Source organism: Acanthisitta chloris, unplaced genomic scaffold, assembly GCF_000695815.1.
Source record: "Acanthisitta chloris isolate BGI_N310 unplaced genomic scaffold, ASM69581v1 scaffold207, whole genome shotgun sequence".
NCBI classification, from domain to species: domain Eukaryota; kingdom Metazoa; phylum Chordata; class Aves; order Passeriformes; family Acanthisittidae; genus Acanthisitta; species Acanthisitta chloris.
The window spans coordinates 136,040-155,369 of NW_008681863.1; the positions used below are offsets into that span (position 1 = coordinate 136,040).

The 19,330-nt window shown below is 55.1% G+C and overlaps 1 protein-coding gene across 1 annotated transcript in view; it reads left to right on the forward strand.

Annotated features, from left to right (window-relative positions):
- The window catches only part of LOC103805588 (ankyrin repeat and fibronectin type-III domain-containing protein 1-like), a gene marked incomplete at its 3' end in the record, with an annotated part of 155,194 nt that overhangs the window by 134,895 nt on the left and 969 nt on the right, over window positions 1-19,330 (forward strand). Inside the window, exons 7-22 of the mRNA XM_009078244.1 lie at window positions 9,384-9,585; window positions 9,894-10,101; window positions 10,415-10,609; window positions 10,858-10,971; window positions 11,510-11,607; window positions 13,213-13,303; window positions 13,354-13,364; window positions 14,410-14,506; window positions 14,758-14,857; window positions 15,148-15,280; window positions 16,039-16,158; window positions 16,514-16,729; window positions 17,049-17,215; window positions 17,624-17,774; window positions 18,149-18,317; window positions 18,585-18,751. Coding sequence (XP_009076492.1) covers window positions 9,384-9,585; window positions 9,894-10,101; window positions 10,415-10,609; window positions 10,858-10,971; window positions 11,510-11,607; window positions 13,213-13,303; window positions 13,354-13,364; window positions 14,410-14,506; window positions 14,758-14,857; window positions 15,148-15,280; window positions 16,039-16,158; window positions 16,514-16,729; window positions 17,049-17,215; window positions 17,624-17,774; window positions 18,149-18,317; window positions 18,585-18,751 — 2,239 coding nt within the window. The remainder of the gene's footprint in view (window positions 1-9,383; window positions 9,586-9,893; window positions 10,102-10,414; window positions 10,610-10,857; window positions 10,972-11,509; window positions 11,608-13,212; window positions 13,304-13,353; window positions 13,365-14,409; window positions 14,507-14,757; window positions 14,858-15,147; window positions 15,281-16,038; window positions 16,159-16,513; window positions 16,730-17,048; window positions 17,216-17,623; window positions 17,775-18,148; window positions 18,318-18,584; window positions 18,752-19,330) is intronic.

Below are 19,330 nucleotides of genomic sequence, written 5' to 3' on the forward strand. Positions count from 1 at the left end.
GATTAGCCACTGGAAAGTGTGGTTGAGCATGCCTGGAAGAGCTCTTCAGGGGCCAGCTGCTGATGTCCCCATCTGCAAAGAGACTCTGGCCACTGCCCCTGCTGCTTGCTGGCTATGTTGAGCACCTCCTGTCCCCTTCTCTAAGGACACCCCCTTGTCCACACAAGTCCAGACCAGGAGTGGTGGCTGAAGGAGCCCAAACTGCTCCTCAATAACAAGTCTCAAAGCACTTTACCAAAGACAATATTGTCTCCATTTGCCATGTGTGGAAACTGAGGCATTGGCTGTAGGCATCACCTACCTCTTGCCCTCAGCGGTAGAGCAAGGAGCAGAGCTCAGGTCAACTTGGGCAGTGTCTTGTCTGTAGCTGAGGAGAAGCTGAGGCAATGTTCAATATCTCAGTGCATGGATGGACAGAGTCATAGAATCATTAATGTTGGAAAAGACCTTCAAGATCATCAAGTCCAGGATGAGCATATCCTGATGATCAGAGGTTTGACCTGGTGATCACTATGATTTTCAAAGTTGCTCTTTTATATTAGGGTGGAAATATTTTCTATTTGATGTCCTGGGGGCTCTGATGATTCCTCCACAGGCTCCATTGTCCTCATCTGAAGCTTCTCCACCTGGTAGTATCTCAAAGCTTTCTGCAGAGAGAGAAATGACACATGAGGTGGTAAAGCTCTGGTCTGATGGAGGAACAGGCAAAACCTGACTGGAAGGAGGCCTGGCTGGTTGTGACATCTCCCCAGCTAGTGTCATTACAAGAGTGCTCAAGGACCTATGGGGTGTTTTCTAGCAAAATGGTGCACAAAGTTGGCTTCTCCTCTTGGACTGAAGGCTTTGGACTCTGACTCCATGGAGATTCATGGAGAGAAAGTCAGCTTTGGCATATGTGAGTACTGTTGTAGCTGGGTGGCAGTGACCCAGATCCTCTGGCATTGTGCTGGGTGGTGCTGGCATGAGACCAGCACCAGGGAGACATGGTGGGGTGGGTTAGAGAAGACCCTGGTGGGTGCTGGTCCAGGAGCTGGTCTGGAGCAAGCTGGGAGCAAATCCTGGCATGAAGGGGGTTTGCCAGGCTGGGGCATGCCAGTGGTGGTCCAAGGAGAACCCCAATGGGGGGTGGATGTTCTTGGTAGTGGTGCCAGGGACGGTCTGTGGGTAGCGGCCAATGTGCCCAGCACTGCTGGCTGGCTCCTGCTGGTTGCCTTATAGCAGGAAAGGGGGTTTCTGACTCCAATAACATTTACCAGCTGGGCAGCAGCTCTGGAGCCGGGTGTGTGCGTTTGTCTGCTCTTCCATTGTGTCTTGTCCGTTGTCTCCTCCTCCCTGCCGAGATCAATGTCTGTGGGCTGCCTTTTGTAACCCCTTTGGGTGCAGCTCTGGAAGTCTTCAGCCTGGTTTCCATTGGACAGCTTGGTCCTGTCTAACTGGATGGCTTGGGTGGGACAATGGACTGGAGGTGGGTTCCCACCAGAAAGGACAGCCCAGTGATGGGCTGGGGAGGTCTGGAGGACTGAGAAGTGCAGGTGGGATGTAGGTGACTGAGGATGGAGCTCAGACATAAGCATTGGGGAGTGAGCTCAGAGGACCTCCAGAAGTCCTTCTTTGGCCATTTTTCTACCATTTGATGGTTTTGGAGAAGAGGTGGTTTCTGATGAGAGCCAGATCTCAGTGACACATTCTTCCCGGTGGCACCAGGTGGCGCAGGAGGTTAAAGGATTTGGTTGTCCTCTGCAGGTCTGGGTGCAAATCGATTGCCTCCCACTGCTGTGATGAGCCTGCAGGTCTCAGCCCACACTGCATGTAGCTGTGCCACTGTGCTGGGGTGAGCTGCAGCTCCAGGGCCAGGCAGCTCCCAGGAGCCCTGTTTCCAGCAGAATGAGTAGCTGGACCGACATTTGAACCATAGTGGGGGGCATGGGTGTGGACCCCTACCATCACAGGAGAGGGCACAGTGATGTGGAGGAGCCAGCCTTGAGGGGAGAGCCCTGCTGGGTGTCAGCAAGGGTGAGGAGGTGGCAGTGCAGGGTGTTACCCTGAGGTGAGGCCATGATCAACAGGCCAACATCCCTCCTGCACGAGCTTGACCCATCATGGGGGAAGACAGGTGAATGCTTCTTCCTGGCTGCTGGGAGGTCCCAGGCATTTTGCTGGGGTGCAGGTACATGGCAGCAGCCCTCAGAGGATCTAGGGCAGTGCCATCCTGGCCTCCAGGGTCCCTTCTCCCATTGGGACCACCTCTGGCCCCATGGGGTTGTCAGCATGGTGCTGCCAGCAGCCTGCCCTGCTGTTTTCCCAAAAGTGAGTGTCAGAGCCCAAGAGAGGGGATCAGACCAGGCTTGGATGAGTGTGACCTTAAATCCCTTCTCACTCTTCCCAGTGTGACAGCTGAGCCTTGCTGATCACCCACCTTCTGCCCTGGTTGGATTCAAACTGGGCCCCTGTGAACCCAGAGGGATATTTTTTCTCCCTCCTTTCGCCTTCAGTGATCTTTGAGCCCAGGCGTCGTATGACTCAGCTCCTGCATTTGATCCCCTGGAGCAGGGTTTGCACACATGCAGCTGTGGCACGGAGCGCTGCTCGTTCCTGGCAGGCCAAGCTGGGGTAGGATTTCTTCCTGACAGAGGGGCAATGAGTCCCCACTGCTCATCTGCTTTCACATGCGGAAGTCTGATTTAGCCAGGATGGTGCCAGCAGGTCGGAGGTGTCTTCCAGAGCTCTGCTGACCTGCTCCAGCATCCAGGCTTGGGAGATCCTGAAAGGATGGGAGCAGAGCAGAGCAGGTGCTCTTTGGTTCCTCAGTGCTTTGGAAATCTGTTTGTCCACCTCCTCCCATCCCTGCCTGCAAAGGTTGTTGCCAATGCCAGAAGCATCAGACTCATTTTGGGTGCAGGAGTTGAACTCTGGTTCTGGCAGTTGGTGTGGGGTATGGTCAGCAGAAGTTGACACCAGTGTAGATCCTGTGAAGGGCAGTTTGGGCACTGACCTTTAGGTCCTGCCTGTTTCTGCTCAGGTCTGATTCAGCAAGGAGCAGGCAGCAGACAACAGCAGTGCTGAGCTCCCTCTCTAGGGTGCTGGGCTCCCTCTCTGGGTGGCCAGGCAAGCACAAGGTCACAGACCCTGCAATGCAGAGGTTTGCAGGGGACAGGGGTTTGCTGTGCACAGGGATTTTCAAGGTGCAGTGGCTGTCAGGGGACATGGGTTTGGAGAGCACTGGAGTTTGGAGAGCACTAGGGTGCACAGGGTTGTCAAGGGACAGAGCCTGGCAGAGGACAGGGGTTTGGAAGCCACTGGGGTGTGCAGAGGTTTGCAGGGGACAAGGATTTGCAGGGTGGCTGCAAACCCCCACTGAGCCAGGCCCCAGGGCTTTGAGCTCTGCTCTTGGCACTGGAGTTCTGGCTCCATCTGCCTCCTCCCTGGCAATGTCAGGGGTTTTGGGTGGTCGCAAGGCTGTGGTCGCACCCAGAGCTGTCTGTTGCTGCCGTGGGTACCTGGCACCAGGGTGGCCACACTGAGCTTCCCCAGGAGCTTCAGTCACAGCTTATTGCAGCCTGTCCTGCTCCGTCCTGTCTCCATCAGGTTCCAGTTAAAACCAAATGCGTTCTCCAGCCTAAGCTGCGCAGCCGTTTGAGCCCTTCCAAAAATGAAACAAATACCCACGGACTGCAATTCGAATTGCAGCTCAATTAGGGCTTGTTCCCAATGCGATCATAAAACCTCCAGTACGAAAACAAACAACCCAACCAAACCACATCCAAGCCTGACAGCATCCTCTGGAATGCCTTTAAAATAACAAGGGGGGCAGAGGAAGATGAAAGCAGCGTGGCCGGTGGGAAGAAGGCTCTTTGGTCCCAAGGGGCAGCCCGGAGGTGGGATGAGCAGGTGTGGGGCAACTTGGGATGGAGATTGGCACAGAAGCGATGGGTATGATGGAGATGGGGTTGACGTGTACCATGGAGATGTGGGCCAGTGTGGAAATGATGGATATGATGGAAACGGGGCAGCTTGAGGGTTAGGCTGTTCCCAGCAGGATTTAGCAGGGTGGCTGCAGAGGTGGTTTGGAGCGTGGTGGTTGTGCTCGGAGCGGCTTCGGTGTCTGCGCAGGACGGGGGGAGAGCGGGGCCGGAGCTGGACCGCGCGGCTGGAATGCGTGTCCCGCGTAACCCTGGACTGCACCGCGTCCAGCCAGTCTGGTGCCGCGGTTCAGGTTTCACGGCGGACTTTAAACCCAGCCATATTTAGCGTGTGCTTCTCTGGCCCTGTCAGGGAGGGGAAGCCACAGCACAACTAATAAAAAAAGCCAAACAAAAACAATGTAATTAAAGAGACTCAGCACTGTGTGTTCCCATAGCAAGAACATTTACCCAAGACTTCCTTGCTCAGATACTTAATGTCAAGCAGCAATTAAAGGCTGGCTTTGTGGGGAGGCAGTGAGGAGGGTTTGCCCAGACTAGGAGGTAGAAGCTCAGGGTTGAGCCATCCCCAGTGCCTATGCTGGTGGGGAGGGACTGGGGACTTTTGGCACCTAGAGGTGCCCCAGGACCTTGTGAGAGTCACAGAGGGATGCTGCACCCCAAGCGGCAGTTCCTGAACCCCTCCAGGCAGAGACACCCTCACTTTGTAATGCACAGACCCACTCAGCTTCATCCCGAAATTTGGAAGCACAGAAGCAGAAGTGGATTTTCTAGCTAGGAGCCTTCAGGCAGGATACCCAGGAGCTCTGCTGGGGTAAATCCTCATGAAAACTGTAAAGCCAGTGGAGGTGAGATGGGTGCAGAAGCCTCCAGCATTTTCTTCCTGACCAGATCGGTGAATGGAGCCTGTGTGAGCTTCTGGGATGTTGAATCCCCACCCTCAAGTGATGTCTTGGGGTGCCCAGAGCCAGGTTGGGGTGCCAGGGTCTAGGCTGTGCCCACCAGTGTCCCCTCCAGAGCTGGTGCTCATGGGCTGATGGTGCTGACAGCATCACCTGCCTTGGCTGGGTGGTCCCAGCTGAGGACTTCTGTTCCTCAGCGCACTCCCCAGTAAGAGGTGCCCCCATGTGCAGTGTGAGGTGTGTGTGTGCAGGAGGGATGCCTGTGTGTGGGCACAGCCAGGACAGTGACACTGTGGTGGCAGTGACAGCAGTCCTGATTGTGATGGGAGATGTCACAGGGTACTGAGGAACTGAAAGTCTGATTTTGGGTATATTTTAATGGGTCCTTCTGGGCTCACTTTAAAGCACTGATGAGGATGCTTAATTGAAAAAATAAAGAAAAGCAAGAAACAGCAGCAGTATTGTGTTGCAGCAGAATTTGCTCGAGCATCCCCACTCCCTTCCTCTCCCAAAGGCACTGCTAGGCCTACAGCAAAGGAGTGTTTTATGGGAGACTGTCAGCGAGTGATCTACTTGGTTGGCTCCAAACCTCTCTTGGAGTCCTGAAGTCTCAATCTCTCCCAAATTCAGCCTGTGATTTAAGAGGGAGATGCAGTGGGGATGAGCTATGCAGGCAGGCTCTTCCCTGCTGTGCCAGAGCAGGAGGACACTGCTGAGTCTGAACTGGCCCCATGGTGTGGGACATTGCATGTCCAGTCTGTGTGAGTGCTTTCTGCATGGCTGAGTGAGGACTGGACCCCGCTGGTTCTTACCACTCACTCCCAGCACGAGTGGTGAGGCATGATGCTGACCCTCTCCTGCTCCCATGGGGGACTCCTCCACTTCACCCCCTGCAGAGGTGCAGGGTGCTGCTGCAGATATCACCCAGGTTGTGCTCTTCTCCTCCAGCTTCCTCAGGTACCAAGCTGCTGGGAGTCAGTCAGTCCAGTGCTATGCTGTGATGCAGTGGGCTGTGTGGCCATGGAATCTATTCTCTACTGCCTTGGGTCATGAATTCCTCAAGCACCACCTAGATGCATGGTGGTGTGCCCGGTACAGAGACAGCAGAGACAACATGTGACCATAGCATTGGTGCTCAGGAGGTTCTGCTCCGACCTAGGGGCCTTGCACCATGCTGAGCTCCTCTGAGCATTGGGCTAACAGTGTTGGGCTTCTGGAGCTCAAACAAAAATGTCCTGGCAGGAGCAGCATCTATATGTTAGTTGTTATTGCTAAACAAAAGAGGCATGCTTGCTTCAGCTCCACTCAAAACAAAACCCAGCGGGTTTGCCAAGTGGGGAGAAAAGAGAAAAGCTAGAGGAAACAAACAAACAAAGTCCTGGATCTGCTTTGGTGCCTTTCCCTGGACCTAGGTTTCAATAAGCAAGTGCATTTTTTACCCTACTTCAGCGTAAGGCCAGTTCTCCTTTTCCTGTCAATCCAGACCCTTGTCCAAAGTCTGTCTCCAGCTCTCTTGGAGCCTCTTAAGACACTGGAAGAGACTCTAAATTCTCCTCAGAGCATTCTCTTCTCCAGGCTGAACACCCCCAGCTCTCTCAGTCTCTCTACAGCAGAGGGGTTCCAGTCCTCAGAGGATCTCCTTGGCTTCCAGTGAAGGTGGATTCTTATGTGAGCTGAGCAGAAGGGCAGAATCCCTTCCCTCACCCTTCTACCCACACTCGATGCTGGTCATCTCTTGCTGCAAGCTCCCAGTTTGCCCTGATCTTGGCTGGGTTGAGTTGTCTTTCCCTGATAACCGGTATTTAGTCTTCTCATCTCCTTTGCCTGTTCCTCCCTTGGATAACCCTATGGACTGAATCAGTCTGTGGTTCAGGAGAGCATCCTTGGCTGCTTGTGCTAACATACCACTGACAACCACAAGGCTACAAGAAGCTCTGCAAGGACCTAGTCCTCCTCATCCTCCCCACGCCAAGCCTTGTCCTTTCAAGGCATCCATCCTTTTATCCTCCATCCTTTTTCTCATGCATGGAGCCCTGTGGCTTCTCTTTGCTGCATCAGGCTGCAAATGCTGAGGAGCAGCTTTCTGAAGTGACAGCCATCCACACTGCCCCCAAGGACCTGAGCATAGCACTTAGCTCATGTCTGCCACTGTGGCCTGGAATCTGCCCTCTTGCTGCCAGCATGGGCAGGCACCCATGAGCTAATCCTTTTCACAGCCAGCCCAGGGGACTCCAGGGTCCAGGCAGCCTCAGGTTTTGGCTGGAAGGTCATTGCCACCAGTGGCAGCATCACTTGCACAGGAGCCTGTTCACACCCCAAGCTCCCACTGATGGGAGGTGGTGTGGGATGGCCACCATTGTCCCCACCAGCCACATCATAGAATCATAAACTGATTTGGGTTGGAAGGGACCTTAAAACTCAGCTCATTCAACTCCCTGCCATGGGCAGGGACACCTTTCACTAGACCAGGCTGCTCCAAGCACCATCCAACTTGGCCTTGGACACTTCTAAAGATGGGGCAGCCACAGCTTCTCTGCACACCCCTTTCAGGGAAGACGTTTTTCCAAATATCCAATCTAAACCTCCCCTGGCACCACTTGAGGACATTTCCCCTTTCCTTGTCCCGAGTTCCCTGGGAGCAGAGCCTGACCCCACCTGGCTGCACCTCCTATCAGGGACTTGTCGAGAGGGAGAAGGTCCTCCCTGAGCCTCCTTTTCTCTAGGCTGAGTCCCCACAGATCCCTCAGCTGCTCCTCATCAGACTTGTGCTGCAGCCCCTTCCCCAGCTCTGTTCCCTTCTCTGGACATGCTCCAGCACCTCAATGTCTTTCTTGCCATGAATGATATCTCCCTGCAGGATGAGGCTTTGCCATGGGTGAGCTGGTGTTGGCTGGTCGGTCCCTGAGGGCAGGACATCTGTGAGTGTTGTTTTCAGCTATCAGTTGCTCCAGGGCAAAGTTTAGCTCTAGATAAATCAAGGCTATTTCACTGAGTCCAGATGACTCATAACCACAGGGCAGGAAACTCTTTTATCTCTAGGGCAGCCGGTTTAATATAGATAGATGTTCACTCCTGAGCGCTGAATAATTTCCGTCTCTTTACTTCTCATTAAAAGCAAATCAGAGGAGAGAAAACAGTGAGAAATTTCTCTGTGTTGCCTCTGTTTCTACCATCTCTCAGAGAGCTTCCTCCCAATTGTGCAGTCTGCCTGGACTGGGTCATTTGCCATGTATTTTAATTGGCAGAAAAAAGGGCTTTTGCTCCAAAGCACCACTCCTTTTCTAAACCCGGATTCTTCAGGCACAGATGGAACAGGGATCTGTTATAACAGGGTCCACTTCAGCTTCCAGAGAGGTAGTTTGGGGTCTTTCTTCCTCTCCTGATGTGGGATAGCACTGTTACCTCCTTGGATGAAGGGGAACCACAGTGAATTAGACATCTTGATGATGAGCCTGCTAAAAGAGTCATCTTTACCTCTGGCCAGCAACTGGAGGTGGAGAGAAGAGGACTTGGGTGCTGGTCCCTTCCTGCCCAACAACTGGAGGTGGAGAGAGGAAGACTTGGGTGCTGGTCCCTTCCTGCCCACCAGAACCAGCAGGACCTTGCTGCACAGAACTGACCAACCTCTGCATGGCTGCTCAGGGATGTTTTGCCACCTCAGGCTCAAATGGTTGGTGTTCACTGTCTGATCCGTGCAGTCCTACATTTGGATAACATCCATCCCTGGAGGAACCCAAGGCAGCAACTCAGCACTGCTGCTTGGACCACACTCAGGACCTCTAAATCCATTGGCTGAAGCCAGTGAGATGAATGATTGCCAGGAGCCAACTTCCCCAGAATTTTCTGGTCTGAAGTATCATGGTATTAAAAGGTAAAATCATTAAAGTCCTTTGCAGCCCACGGTGCCCCATCTGAAATCAGGATGATGAAGAGTATGGAGTGAGGTGGTTATTAATGTCCTGTCTACTGGTGATGGCTTTATAAACATCATCACCACAGGCACAACCTCCCTGTAGCATCTTGGCATGACCCTCAGTCAAATGTCATGCTTTTATCACACTCGATATTTAGCTAATAAAACAATACAGGGGAGGCCTCACACCAAAATATCTGACCTTACACACAGGGGTATGGGGTCAAAACTGAGAGAAACTATGTTAAGTGTAGTCATGCTGAATTCTCTTTAGACTTGATGCTCCATGTCTGGGAACTGTGCCAGGGCTCTGGCAAGAAGGGGATCAGATGTTTGACGCCAGTGGAAACCCTCCGTGCTGTAAGGGATGACTCATGGGCAAGAGCCCCACGCTGCAGCGAGGCCACGCTCACACCAAAGCCAAGGACTTTGCTTGGTGGAATGAGGTCTTGCTGGGGACATGAGGGTCCTGTCTGCAGGGAGAAGTGTTCCCACTCTGGGAACCTTGCAGCTGCTCACACTGGTGCTGCCGGGCACTGCTCTGGCTCTCCCCAAGCTGTTCTTTGGTCCTGATGCTGTAGATGTGCCTTTGCCTGTCTGGCACTTCCTCCATGCCTCATTTCTCCACACCTCCTTGCTCCTTCTCAGGTCATCCTCCCCTAAAATGACGCAGCAGATGCGAGATCTGCAGCTGGCTCAGGCCAGGAAGCCTCCAGGCCCTTCCTCACCGAATGCAGCCAAGAGGCTCTACCGAAACCTGTCGGGGAAATTCCGTGTCAACTACACATCCTTTGACGAGGGCAGCCTGGTGGGACGGGGAGAGAAGGAGAAGCTCCGCAAGTCCTACCTGGTCAGTGCCTGCTGTCTCCATCCAGATGGGGATAGGTGTTCTGTGTGTGGGTGATGCTGTCACCTGGGTGGAAGCCTAAGAGTGTGTTAAGTGAATGCACTGTGGAGAAAGTTCAGCCAGAGCTGGTCCAGGTGTTTGGTCAGCATCATCCAGATGCGTCTGCAAAGAGCTGATGCTCCCAAGTCCCTGGAAACAGGGTACCCCCTCCCTGATTGAGTTCATGGGTTGCTGGTGGGGGGCTAAGGTTTTTGGTGGGGTGGGGAAGGATGCCCCATGCTCAGCTCACCTGCATTTCTCCTTCCACCCAGTTCCAGAGCAATGCTGCCCTCTTTGAGGCCGTGGAGCTGCAGGACCTTGACAGGGTGCAGGACCTGTTGAAGCAGTACAGCCCTGAGGAGCTGGACCTCAACACCCCCAACAGTGAGGGGCTCCTGCCCCTGGACATTGCCATCATGACCAACAACGCTCCCATCGCCAGGGCCCTGTTGCAGGCAGGAGCAAAGGAGAGCCCACACTGTGAGTTGGGACTGGGATCTGTGCTGTGCCCATTACCTGTGTCTTCAGACTGGTGGAGTGGGGCACCTGAGGCAGCAGGGTACAGGTGGAGAGGTGGTGTCTGGGCTCTGGGAGACTGGTGCAGGCTGTAGGAGGGGCTTGAGGGGAGCCATGCACTTGAGTAGAGCCCCAGAGTGGGACACAGAGGGGAGGTTGGGGTCTTGGAGTGCACATTTATTGTCAGCAGAGCCTGAGATTGCCCTAACCACCTTCTTCTCTTCCCTCCTCCTGGCTCTCCTCCTGGCTCCCATGGCCATGCCCATCCACCCCCCAGTTGTCAGCCTGGAGAGCCGCTCCCTGCACCTCTCCACACTGGTGAGGGAAGCGGAGCAGCGCGTCAACGAGCTGATGGCGCAGGTGGTCAACGAGGCGCCCAACGCCGACTGCTCCGAGAAGGAGAAGCAGCTCAAGGCCTGGGAGTGGCGATTCCGGCTTTACAAGCGCATGAAGGCAGGGTTTGAGCATGCCCGTGAGTGCCCACAGGAGGGCTGGGGGGGCTGGGGGCAGCCCCACGCTGGGGGAAGGAGCAGAGCTGTGCGTGGTGCAGCCAGAGGGTCCCTGCACCCTATAGCCAGGGCTCACAGTATGGGTGCATGGTGGGGTGAACATGTTTCACTCAGGGAACATGTCCCCGGGAGAGGGGGAGGCCCAGAGGGACACTGAGGGGTTCAGAGTGACTGTCCTCGCTGTAGTGGTCCCTGTGCTCTCTGTCCCCAGGTGTGCCAGATGCTCCCACCAGCGTCCACCTCTCCGTGGCCAGCAGCTCCTCGGTGCATGTGACCTTCTCGGAGCCCCTGAGTGTCAACTCGGCTGTTGTCACCAAGTACAAAGGTAAGGACCAGGATTCCTGCAGCAGTGCAGGGGGCACACAGCCACGACAGGTGCCTTGCACATCACGACAGCATGGCAGAGTCATGGGCAGTGCTGCCAAACACCAGTCAGGCCACTTTTGTGCTGGAGCACAGGAGGAGCCAAGGCTGCTGGACAGCCTGGTCACCACCCAAATTCTCTGAGCTAGACCAAATACCATCCTGCACCAAGGCAAGACTTGGGATCCCACTTGTTTGCTGCCCTCTTATCCTTCACACAGTGAGGGCTTTGCTGTCCTTGCTGCTCCTGTGCCCCTTGCCCACTTAAACCAGATATTTTTGGCTCCTGCAAGAATTTCTTCCATCCCCTGCTCCTGACCCATCAGTTAAGGATGCTGACTCCATCTGTGGCTTGATGAGGATGACTGCAGCTCCCCATGACATTGCCCCCACTGTGAATCCTCCTTTTCCCTGCCTTTGCTCCACTGCCTCCATCTCCCTTGCTGCCTGTGGTTTCTGCACTGGGACCATGTGACACCTTGGGGTCTCTCTCCTTGCAGTGGAGTGGAGCTGCTCCCCCACCTTCTCACCACCACTGGGGGAGGCTGTTATCGACAAGCTGAAGAACCTGCACTTCACCATCCAGGGGCTGGTGTCGGTGAGTTCCTGGGGTGCCCCTTGGGGTCTGTACTGATACGGGAGAGCCCACAGCTGGAAAAAATCATTTGCCATGGTGCAGTCCCTGGGGTTGTTCCCTGCAGCTGATGCAGGAAGGGGATCAGGCACTGGAGCAGACTGCTCAGGGCAGAGGTGGAGTCATCATCTCTGCAAGGGTTCAAAAGACATGTGGATGTGGCACTTGGAGACATGGGTTAGTGGTGGCCTTGGCAGTGCTGTACTCAATGATCTTAGAGGGCTTTTCCAACCTAAGTGATTCTATGATCATTCTGAGCAGAAGGAATAGGATTGTGCTGCAGTGTGTGGCGATTCTATGAACATTCTGAGCAGGAGGAATAGGATTGTGCTGCAGTGTGTGCCATGGGCACAGTCTGGGCAAAGCTGAGAGCATGGGGAGAGGCATCTGTCTGTCCTGGCACATCTGCAGTCACTGACGGTGGGGACCCCTGGGGACTCAGGAGTGACAGGCAGAACGGGCCCATTCACTGAGTGCCTGATTTATCCTCTATCCTCCACCCTGCTCCCGTCTCCACCCAGGCTCTTCCTGGGCAATAAATCAATGGCTTGTTCCTCTGCCACCTGCACAGACCGACCCCTCGCTCCAGGCCCATTGCTCATTGAGAGGGGGGACCAGCCCCATCTCCATCTCCTGGAGCTCAGCAAGGTCACGGGTTGGTGGGGCTTTGGTTCCCTGATGTTTTTTCTCCCTAAGACACTGCCTGTCAGCTGTCCCCTCCCCAGGGCTGCTGTCGTGTCCCCAGCACTCACTGGGTGAGCAGCAGGGAGAAAGGGCAGGATGGGGACTGCGGTGGGATGAAGCTTGGAAGGTGAACATGGGGAAATGCTGGGATGGATGGGGTTGCCTTTACCAGGGATGTGCAGTGCCAAAGCTCTGGGACAGGCAGGCAGGAACCACCGGCTCAAGGAGCAGGGAATGCCCTTGGTGAGGTTAGAGGGCCTTAACCAAGGCTGTGATGCTGCAGTCAAGAAGCACTGTGATGGAAGGAGAGCTGCCCTGGTGTGTGGCAGGATGGAACTCGAATGGAGCCTGGAGCATCATCGCTGCAAGGAGCTGGTCTGAGCCCATCCATCACGCTTTCAGAGCAGCTTGCCATGCTCCTGTCTGCCTTCAAGAGTGCCTGGAGGCCTGGCAACATCTGGCAGCTTGACTGGGCTGCAATCAGAGGCTTTAATCACTGTCATCGTGCCACAAGCCCAGCACAGAGCTGGGCCAGCTCCCTGTCTCCAGGGCCCCAATCCTGCACATTTGAGTTTGGAGCATCTCTGGCAAGACATTTGCAATGCCCTGTCCTTCCTCTGTCTCACCCAAACCCATCCACCCACCCAGGCCACAGAGATTCTGTAGAGTTTGATAACAAGAGCTTTGTACAACTGGGGCAGTCCAGCGCCAGACTGCAGGCTCCCAGTTAGTACTCACGAGTTTGTACAACTGGGGCAGTCCAGCGTCAGACTGCAGGCTCCCAGTTAGTACTCATGGTGTACTGGGCTGGGGGGAATCCTCCTTCCCTGACCTGTTTAGTCGGGAGAGGTGCCAGAGTGCTGAGTGTGGCTTCCCTCTTCACAGGGCACAGCGTACTATGTCCGGGTGTCTGCCTACAACATGAAGGGCTGGGGTCCCCCACAAGCCTCTGTGCCCCCATTCGCCATCCCTTCCAGTAAGTACCACTGGGAACACCCATGGGAACCAGCACCAGCTGCAGGGCAGGTGTGAGGGAGGTGGCAGCTCCCTGTGCCATCCAAAGGTCCTTTTCACTGCTGGGGTGTGGGCTAGGGGACCTGGGAGCAGAGGCAGAATTTGGGGTCTCAGACCAGGCAGAGAGGCTGAAAAGCAGCACCATGCACACTCTGGCTGCAGATCCATATGGGACTGGTATGGAAAGCTCCAAAAATCCATTTGCATGTCTAGGAATGCACATAGCAAGGGCACAACACTGCACTGCCCTGGTTTTACCCTGTCCCTACCATGTTTGCACCCACTTGAAAGCCCTTTTGCCACCCTGCATGAGTAGCATTCCCCATGACCAAGACCCAAGTGGCATCACTCAAGTGTGGCTGAAGTGAATCAGACAGGCAGGAGTGGGGTTTATTTATTTTTATCTCCATTAATATTTCTCCCTTCAGTAGTGATCCCTCCCTGGCCCAGCAGAATATAGTCAGGCACCTCCCTGGGTGTTTTTAAAGCTCCTAAAAATAGTGGCAAGTCCCAGCCAAAGTTAACAGAGCTGAACTTTCCATGGAAAACAGCAGCGGGCAGGACACAGGGGGTGTTTAAAGCAATTAATGTAAAGCTGAGGGAGAACAGCCAGTGGGTGCCCAGCCCTGCTCCTGGTCCTGCTGCCCTCCCGCAACGGGTGGAGCTGGCAGGAGCTTATTTATGTGTTTGCCGAGGTGAGCCCAGCTCCCGGCACTCACCCAGGGAAACTGGGGAAGACCTGGAGGAAGACACTGGAAAGAATTTTATTTTTTAAGGCCAGCAAAGTGCTGCAGCAACAGACAGGACCTTGTTCCTTCCCTCTGCCGTGTCACGGGGTGGCCAGTGGCCACGGGACACTGTGTGGAGCTGGGTGTTCCTGGGAAGAGTGGGACAAAACTGAGGATGTCATGAAGCCCAGCGCACAGAGAGGTGCCCAGCAGACACATCTGCTGCCATGCCGTGCTGTGCCTGGGGGATGCCTAGAGGATGTGCCATGGGGAGGAGGGGACAGGAACCCCCTTTTTCCCAAGGGGTGCTGGAGGTGATGCTGGTCTGTCTCCCCGGGAGTACGACGGCCGAGCCCCACGGCGGAAGGGACAGGCTGAAGCTCTGGACCATCTGCTGGGACAGGTGAAGACTGTCCACCAACACTGCATTTGCCATGGTGAGCCCACAGCACGGTGCTAAGGGAAGACTGGGGTGGGGGTGGGGGTCCAGATGGGACCCCCAGGGCTGTGGCATGGTCCAGGGGTCTGGGGTGGTACCAGGAATATCTGGTCTGTACCATAGCAGGGAGGCAGCTCAAACAGTGGAGACCTCGGCAGAGCCTTCCCACTGGTTTGGTGTGCCCTGCCACTGGCTGGCACTGCAGCTCTTCATCTCCTGCTGCAGCATCCTTTGCTCTCTGCTCCACAGAGCCCTGCAAGAATCAGCCCCAGAGCAGGAAGCACTCGGTCTCCAAGAGCCTCAAACACCTTTTCCACCCCAGCAGCAAGTTTCTCAAGACGCTAAAGCGGTGAGAGGCTGATGCATGATGTGGTGGAGAGACTGTTTCCCAGCAGGGCTGAACAGCTGCCCATCCTGGGAGCTGCCAGGAGCTGTGTCTGCAGGCTGAGGGTGCTCAGAGGTGGCTCCTCACCTGGAATGAGCTGGTGGCATGAGTGGTGATGGGTCCCATGGCCCAGAATTGAAACAGAGAAGCTGAGACCTGGGGCACAGCATCTCTGCCTGCAGCAGAGAGACACTTTTGGAAAACAAATGTGGCAGCTGGGGGTGACACTGAAGTATGTCCTTGCTCCCATGCAGGGGCCTCTACCTGACAGCCATCTTCTACAAGGATGACAACATCCTGGTGACCCATGAAGACCAGATCCCCGTGGTGGAGATTGATGACACCTACTCCTGTCTGCTCATGCAGGATTTCCTCTGGTTCACCAAGGTGTGTGGCACAGTGAACCTCACCCTGGCACTGCTGGGCAGAGAGCCAGGAGTGACAGGGTGAGCCAAGGGGGCATCAGGCACCACCACTGCCTTCAGCTGGCAGCAGCTTCCCCTCCAGCTCTGGTGCTGGGGGTTGGCACCCTGTGGGCTTGCTGCTTGCTGGGATTCAGCACAGACAAGGAAAACATCAGGGAATAGCATTCCATCTCAGCCCCTGGAAGCCCAAGGGTGGATGACAGACAGGTACCACACTGGTCAGGCTGTGTCTGCAGGGATGTCAGTGGTTTCTCAGCTGCTGAACTGCTTCTCTTCAGCAATCTGCCACAGGAATCCTGCCTCTGTTGTAGGATGCACAGGGTGCTGCTGCCAGGTGTTCTGCTGTCAGCAGACTTAGGGAAAGGGCATGTTGGCAGCTCAGGGCCAAAACAGCTGGTCGGATGGTCCTCATCTACTGAGAGATAAGGCTGTCTTTCCCTCCTTCCTTTGGCTAACATCTACTCAAACTTAAGTCTCAGTCCTCGATGAAAATGCATATCTGAGTGGACACAGCATGGTGCTTCCTTCAGGTAGAGGCTCTGGAGACATCTCAGGCTGCCTGTGGCACAGGGAATCACACCCCTGCTGAGAGATGCTATGTGCCCATGCACATTCCTAACCCTGCTCAAACAGAAAGACAAATGGATTTCCCCAAAACACCTTGGTGTGACCCAGCTGTGGCAGCTGCTGCTGGTGGTGACACCCTTTGGTGTGCTGCAGGTGTCGTGCATGTGGGATGAGATCCTGTGGCTGCGGCAGTGTGTCACAGTGTCCCAGTCATCCTGCTCCTGCATCCTGCAGACGCGCTTCAAGATGCTGCTGGCCATCTCACAGATGCAGGTGAGGGGGTGCCTGGGTGGGGAATAAGCACTTCTGGTAGGTCACTGGGGGCTGGGCTCTTTTGGGAGCAGCACGTAGATGCGGCACAGCCAGGAGAATCCTGGAATCTGCCTGTGGCAGGACTGAGTGCCCCTGCCTTGCCCTCCCTGCAGGACCCCAGCTGTGGGACAATGCTGTGGACCAGCTGTGGGACCAGGCTTCATGGCAGTCTCATGCTGAAGGGCTGGGGGCTGTCAGGGTGCTTTGCTGGGCAGACTAGTTTCCTGCAGGCAGCTGCAGTCACCTCCCAGTTGCCACAAGTTTCCAGAATGTCCCCTGACACTGCTTTCTCCTGCCCTCCCACCCCATCACGCAGGGACTGCTGGGCATCCAGGACCTGGGGCAGGTCTTCTTCGAGCCCGTCAAAGACAAACAGGGCAACATCCTCATCGTCACCCTGAAGGAGGTGAAGACCAACCAGACCTTTGAGAGTGTCCGCTGGGTTCCCATCTGCAAGCTGCAGAGCAGCCGCAAGTCTGTGTCCTCCCCAGATGAGCCCACAGCTCTGGATATGCTGCTGATGTCCATCCAGGTGTGTGTTGGTGTTATTGGGGCAGGGCATTGTGGTGGGCTCCACTGGGGACCACCACCATCTCCTGCTCCCTTTTGGGCTGGAAAGGCTGTGGCAGAACCCAGGCCACCAAGGGTCTGGTCCTGGCTGCAGACAGAGGAAGAGCAGAGCCCAGTCAGCCTGTAAAAATCCTGTTGCTCTGAGGAGAGGCATCAAGCTAATGCAAGATTCATCCTGGCAGCACCAGGACGTCTTGCTCTGCTGCCCCCCTTCTCTGGCTGGGCTGGCTGTGCCACGCCATCAGCAGAAGGCTGTGCTCAGTCAGTGTCTTTCTGCTCAGGACAAGCTGTCTTACCACCAGCGGAGCAGCCATGCCCTCTCCCCAGGCCTCTACCTGGGCTACTTGAAGCTCTGCAGTGCCGTGGACCAGATTCGAGTGCTGGTGCCTGAGCAGCTCCCCAACATCCTGTGCCACGTCAAGATTCGCTCCAACCCCAACATCTCCAGGTGGGGCTTGCAGGGTGGCTCAACCAGGGCAGTTCCTCTGTCCCATCCAGCCTAAGAGCACCTATCACCTCTTGCTTTTGTTCCAGGCTCTTGGCAGCAGTGTAATATTCCCTCTCATCCCTGCTGCCTGCAATGTAATGTTTTCAGGCACATGGTGGGATTCTTGGGGTTGTTCTGTGCAGAGCTGGGAGTTGGGCTTGATAATCCTTATGGGTGCAGGATATTCTATGATTCAGCCTAGAGCTGGAGCAAAACAAGTTCCCCCTCTACCTCTGCAGCTCACTCATCCCTTGGGATGCTGCACTCTCTGGGAGAGAAACAGCCAATCAAACATAGCTCTCACAGATATTGTGTGTCCAGGTCCACCCCAAGCTGCTCCCTCCTTCACCCATCTGTGTCATTCTCCAGGGAGGAGTGGGAATGGCTGCAGAAGATGGTCAACGTGGAGGAGCCTGTTCCTGCAGAGCCAGAGGCTGACACCTCCCAGAACTCCTTGTTTCAGGAGCTTCAAGTGGCCATCAAGGAGCTGATGACACTGGTCAACATCCCGTTGCAAGAGGTAGGGCAAGGTGCTGAGGTCTGGAGAGGAGGGAGGGCAAGGGGCTGTGCAGCACTGTGCTGGTTGCAAGGCTGAGCATCAACAAGATTTTAGTCCTGTGCAAACAGAAGGTAAGTGGTGGCATCACTGGTGGCACGTCTTCTCTGAGACCCTGTCGTGGTGACTTTGACCAGTGGTTTGGAGACTTCTAGGAGAAATAAGAGAGGAAAGGAGTAGTGCAGATTACACCAGGAACAAGGACCCTCTGGTCACGTGCTGAAGCAGCAGTGTCCCCTGGCTGCAGGTGGTTCCTGAGGACTCCCCTGTGCATGAGGACTTGGCAGAGAGCCCACCAGGTGATGTTTGCAGGTGTTATCTTCACTGTCTTTTTGCAGGCCAAAGATTTTCGTCTCTACAGCCAAGAGGTGCTGGACTTTGGGGATCAGGTCTCCTTCCTGCTGCTGCTGCCTCCATCAGATGATGTCTGCACTGCTCCAGGCCAGAACAACCCCTATACCCCTCGCTCCGGCTTCCTCACACTGCCACTGCAGATCTTTGAGCTGGGTGAGGAGAGGGAATGCCAAGACCCGATTTTGTTGGTCTCCTTGTCCTCTGAGACCTCCTGAGAGCTGGGAGGGGCGGTGGGGTGGGCCTGAGCTCCCTCACCTCTCAGGAGAGGAGGGATGGAAGGGGATGCTGAGAGCTGTCCAGGTGGGCTAGAGAACAGTGTTGCTTCCTCCCTGTGTCGAGTGAGTGGCGAGGACCCTGTAGAGCATCCTTGGCAAGGGACCTGATGTTTTTCGCCCCCTCTTTCTTGTTTCCTCTTCTCAGTCCACTTCTTCACATATGACCGGGAGTTCATCACCCAGTACTGCCAGGTGTCTGCCCTCCTGGAGCTGGAGTCACTTCTCTCTCAGCAGAGCCTCAGGGAGGCCTTCTCTGACACTGAGCTCTCCACCGCCAAGCAGAGGCACCAGCAGGTTCAGGACCACATCCAGGTATGGGGTGGAAGTGTGCTGGGGAGAGAGCCAGGCTGAACAGTGCCTGTGGGACCTGCCAGGACAGTCATAGTCTAGATGAGCTGCAGCAGCATCTGCACTAGTGCTGTTCCCTGGACTTGTTGGCTGTGACTCCATGTTTCTCTGACATGGCCAATGGGCAGCAGCAGGCAGGGCCGGAATCATAGAATCACAGAATCACAGAATGGCTTGTATTGGAAGGGACCTTAAAGATCATCTAGTTCCAAACCCCATGTCATGGGCAGGGACACCTCCCACTAAACCCCATCCAGACTGGCCTTGAACACTCTGAGGGGTGGGACAGCCACAGATTCTCTGGGCAACCTGTGCCAGTGCCTCACCACCCTCTTGAGTAAAGAATGTCTTCCCAATATCCCATCACATCTCATCTCCAGGCTCCAGCTGATTTGTCTAGCAACTTCTTACTACAGTGAACATACTAAAAATCCTGAGGAGAAAGCAGAAAGCTCCTGCTCTGTACATCCCCTCCTTGCTAGAAATGGGTCTGCAAGTGCATTTTGGGATGGCCTTGCAAAAGAGCATACTACACTACCCCTG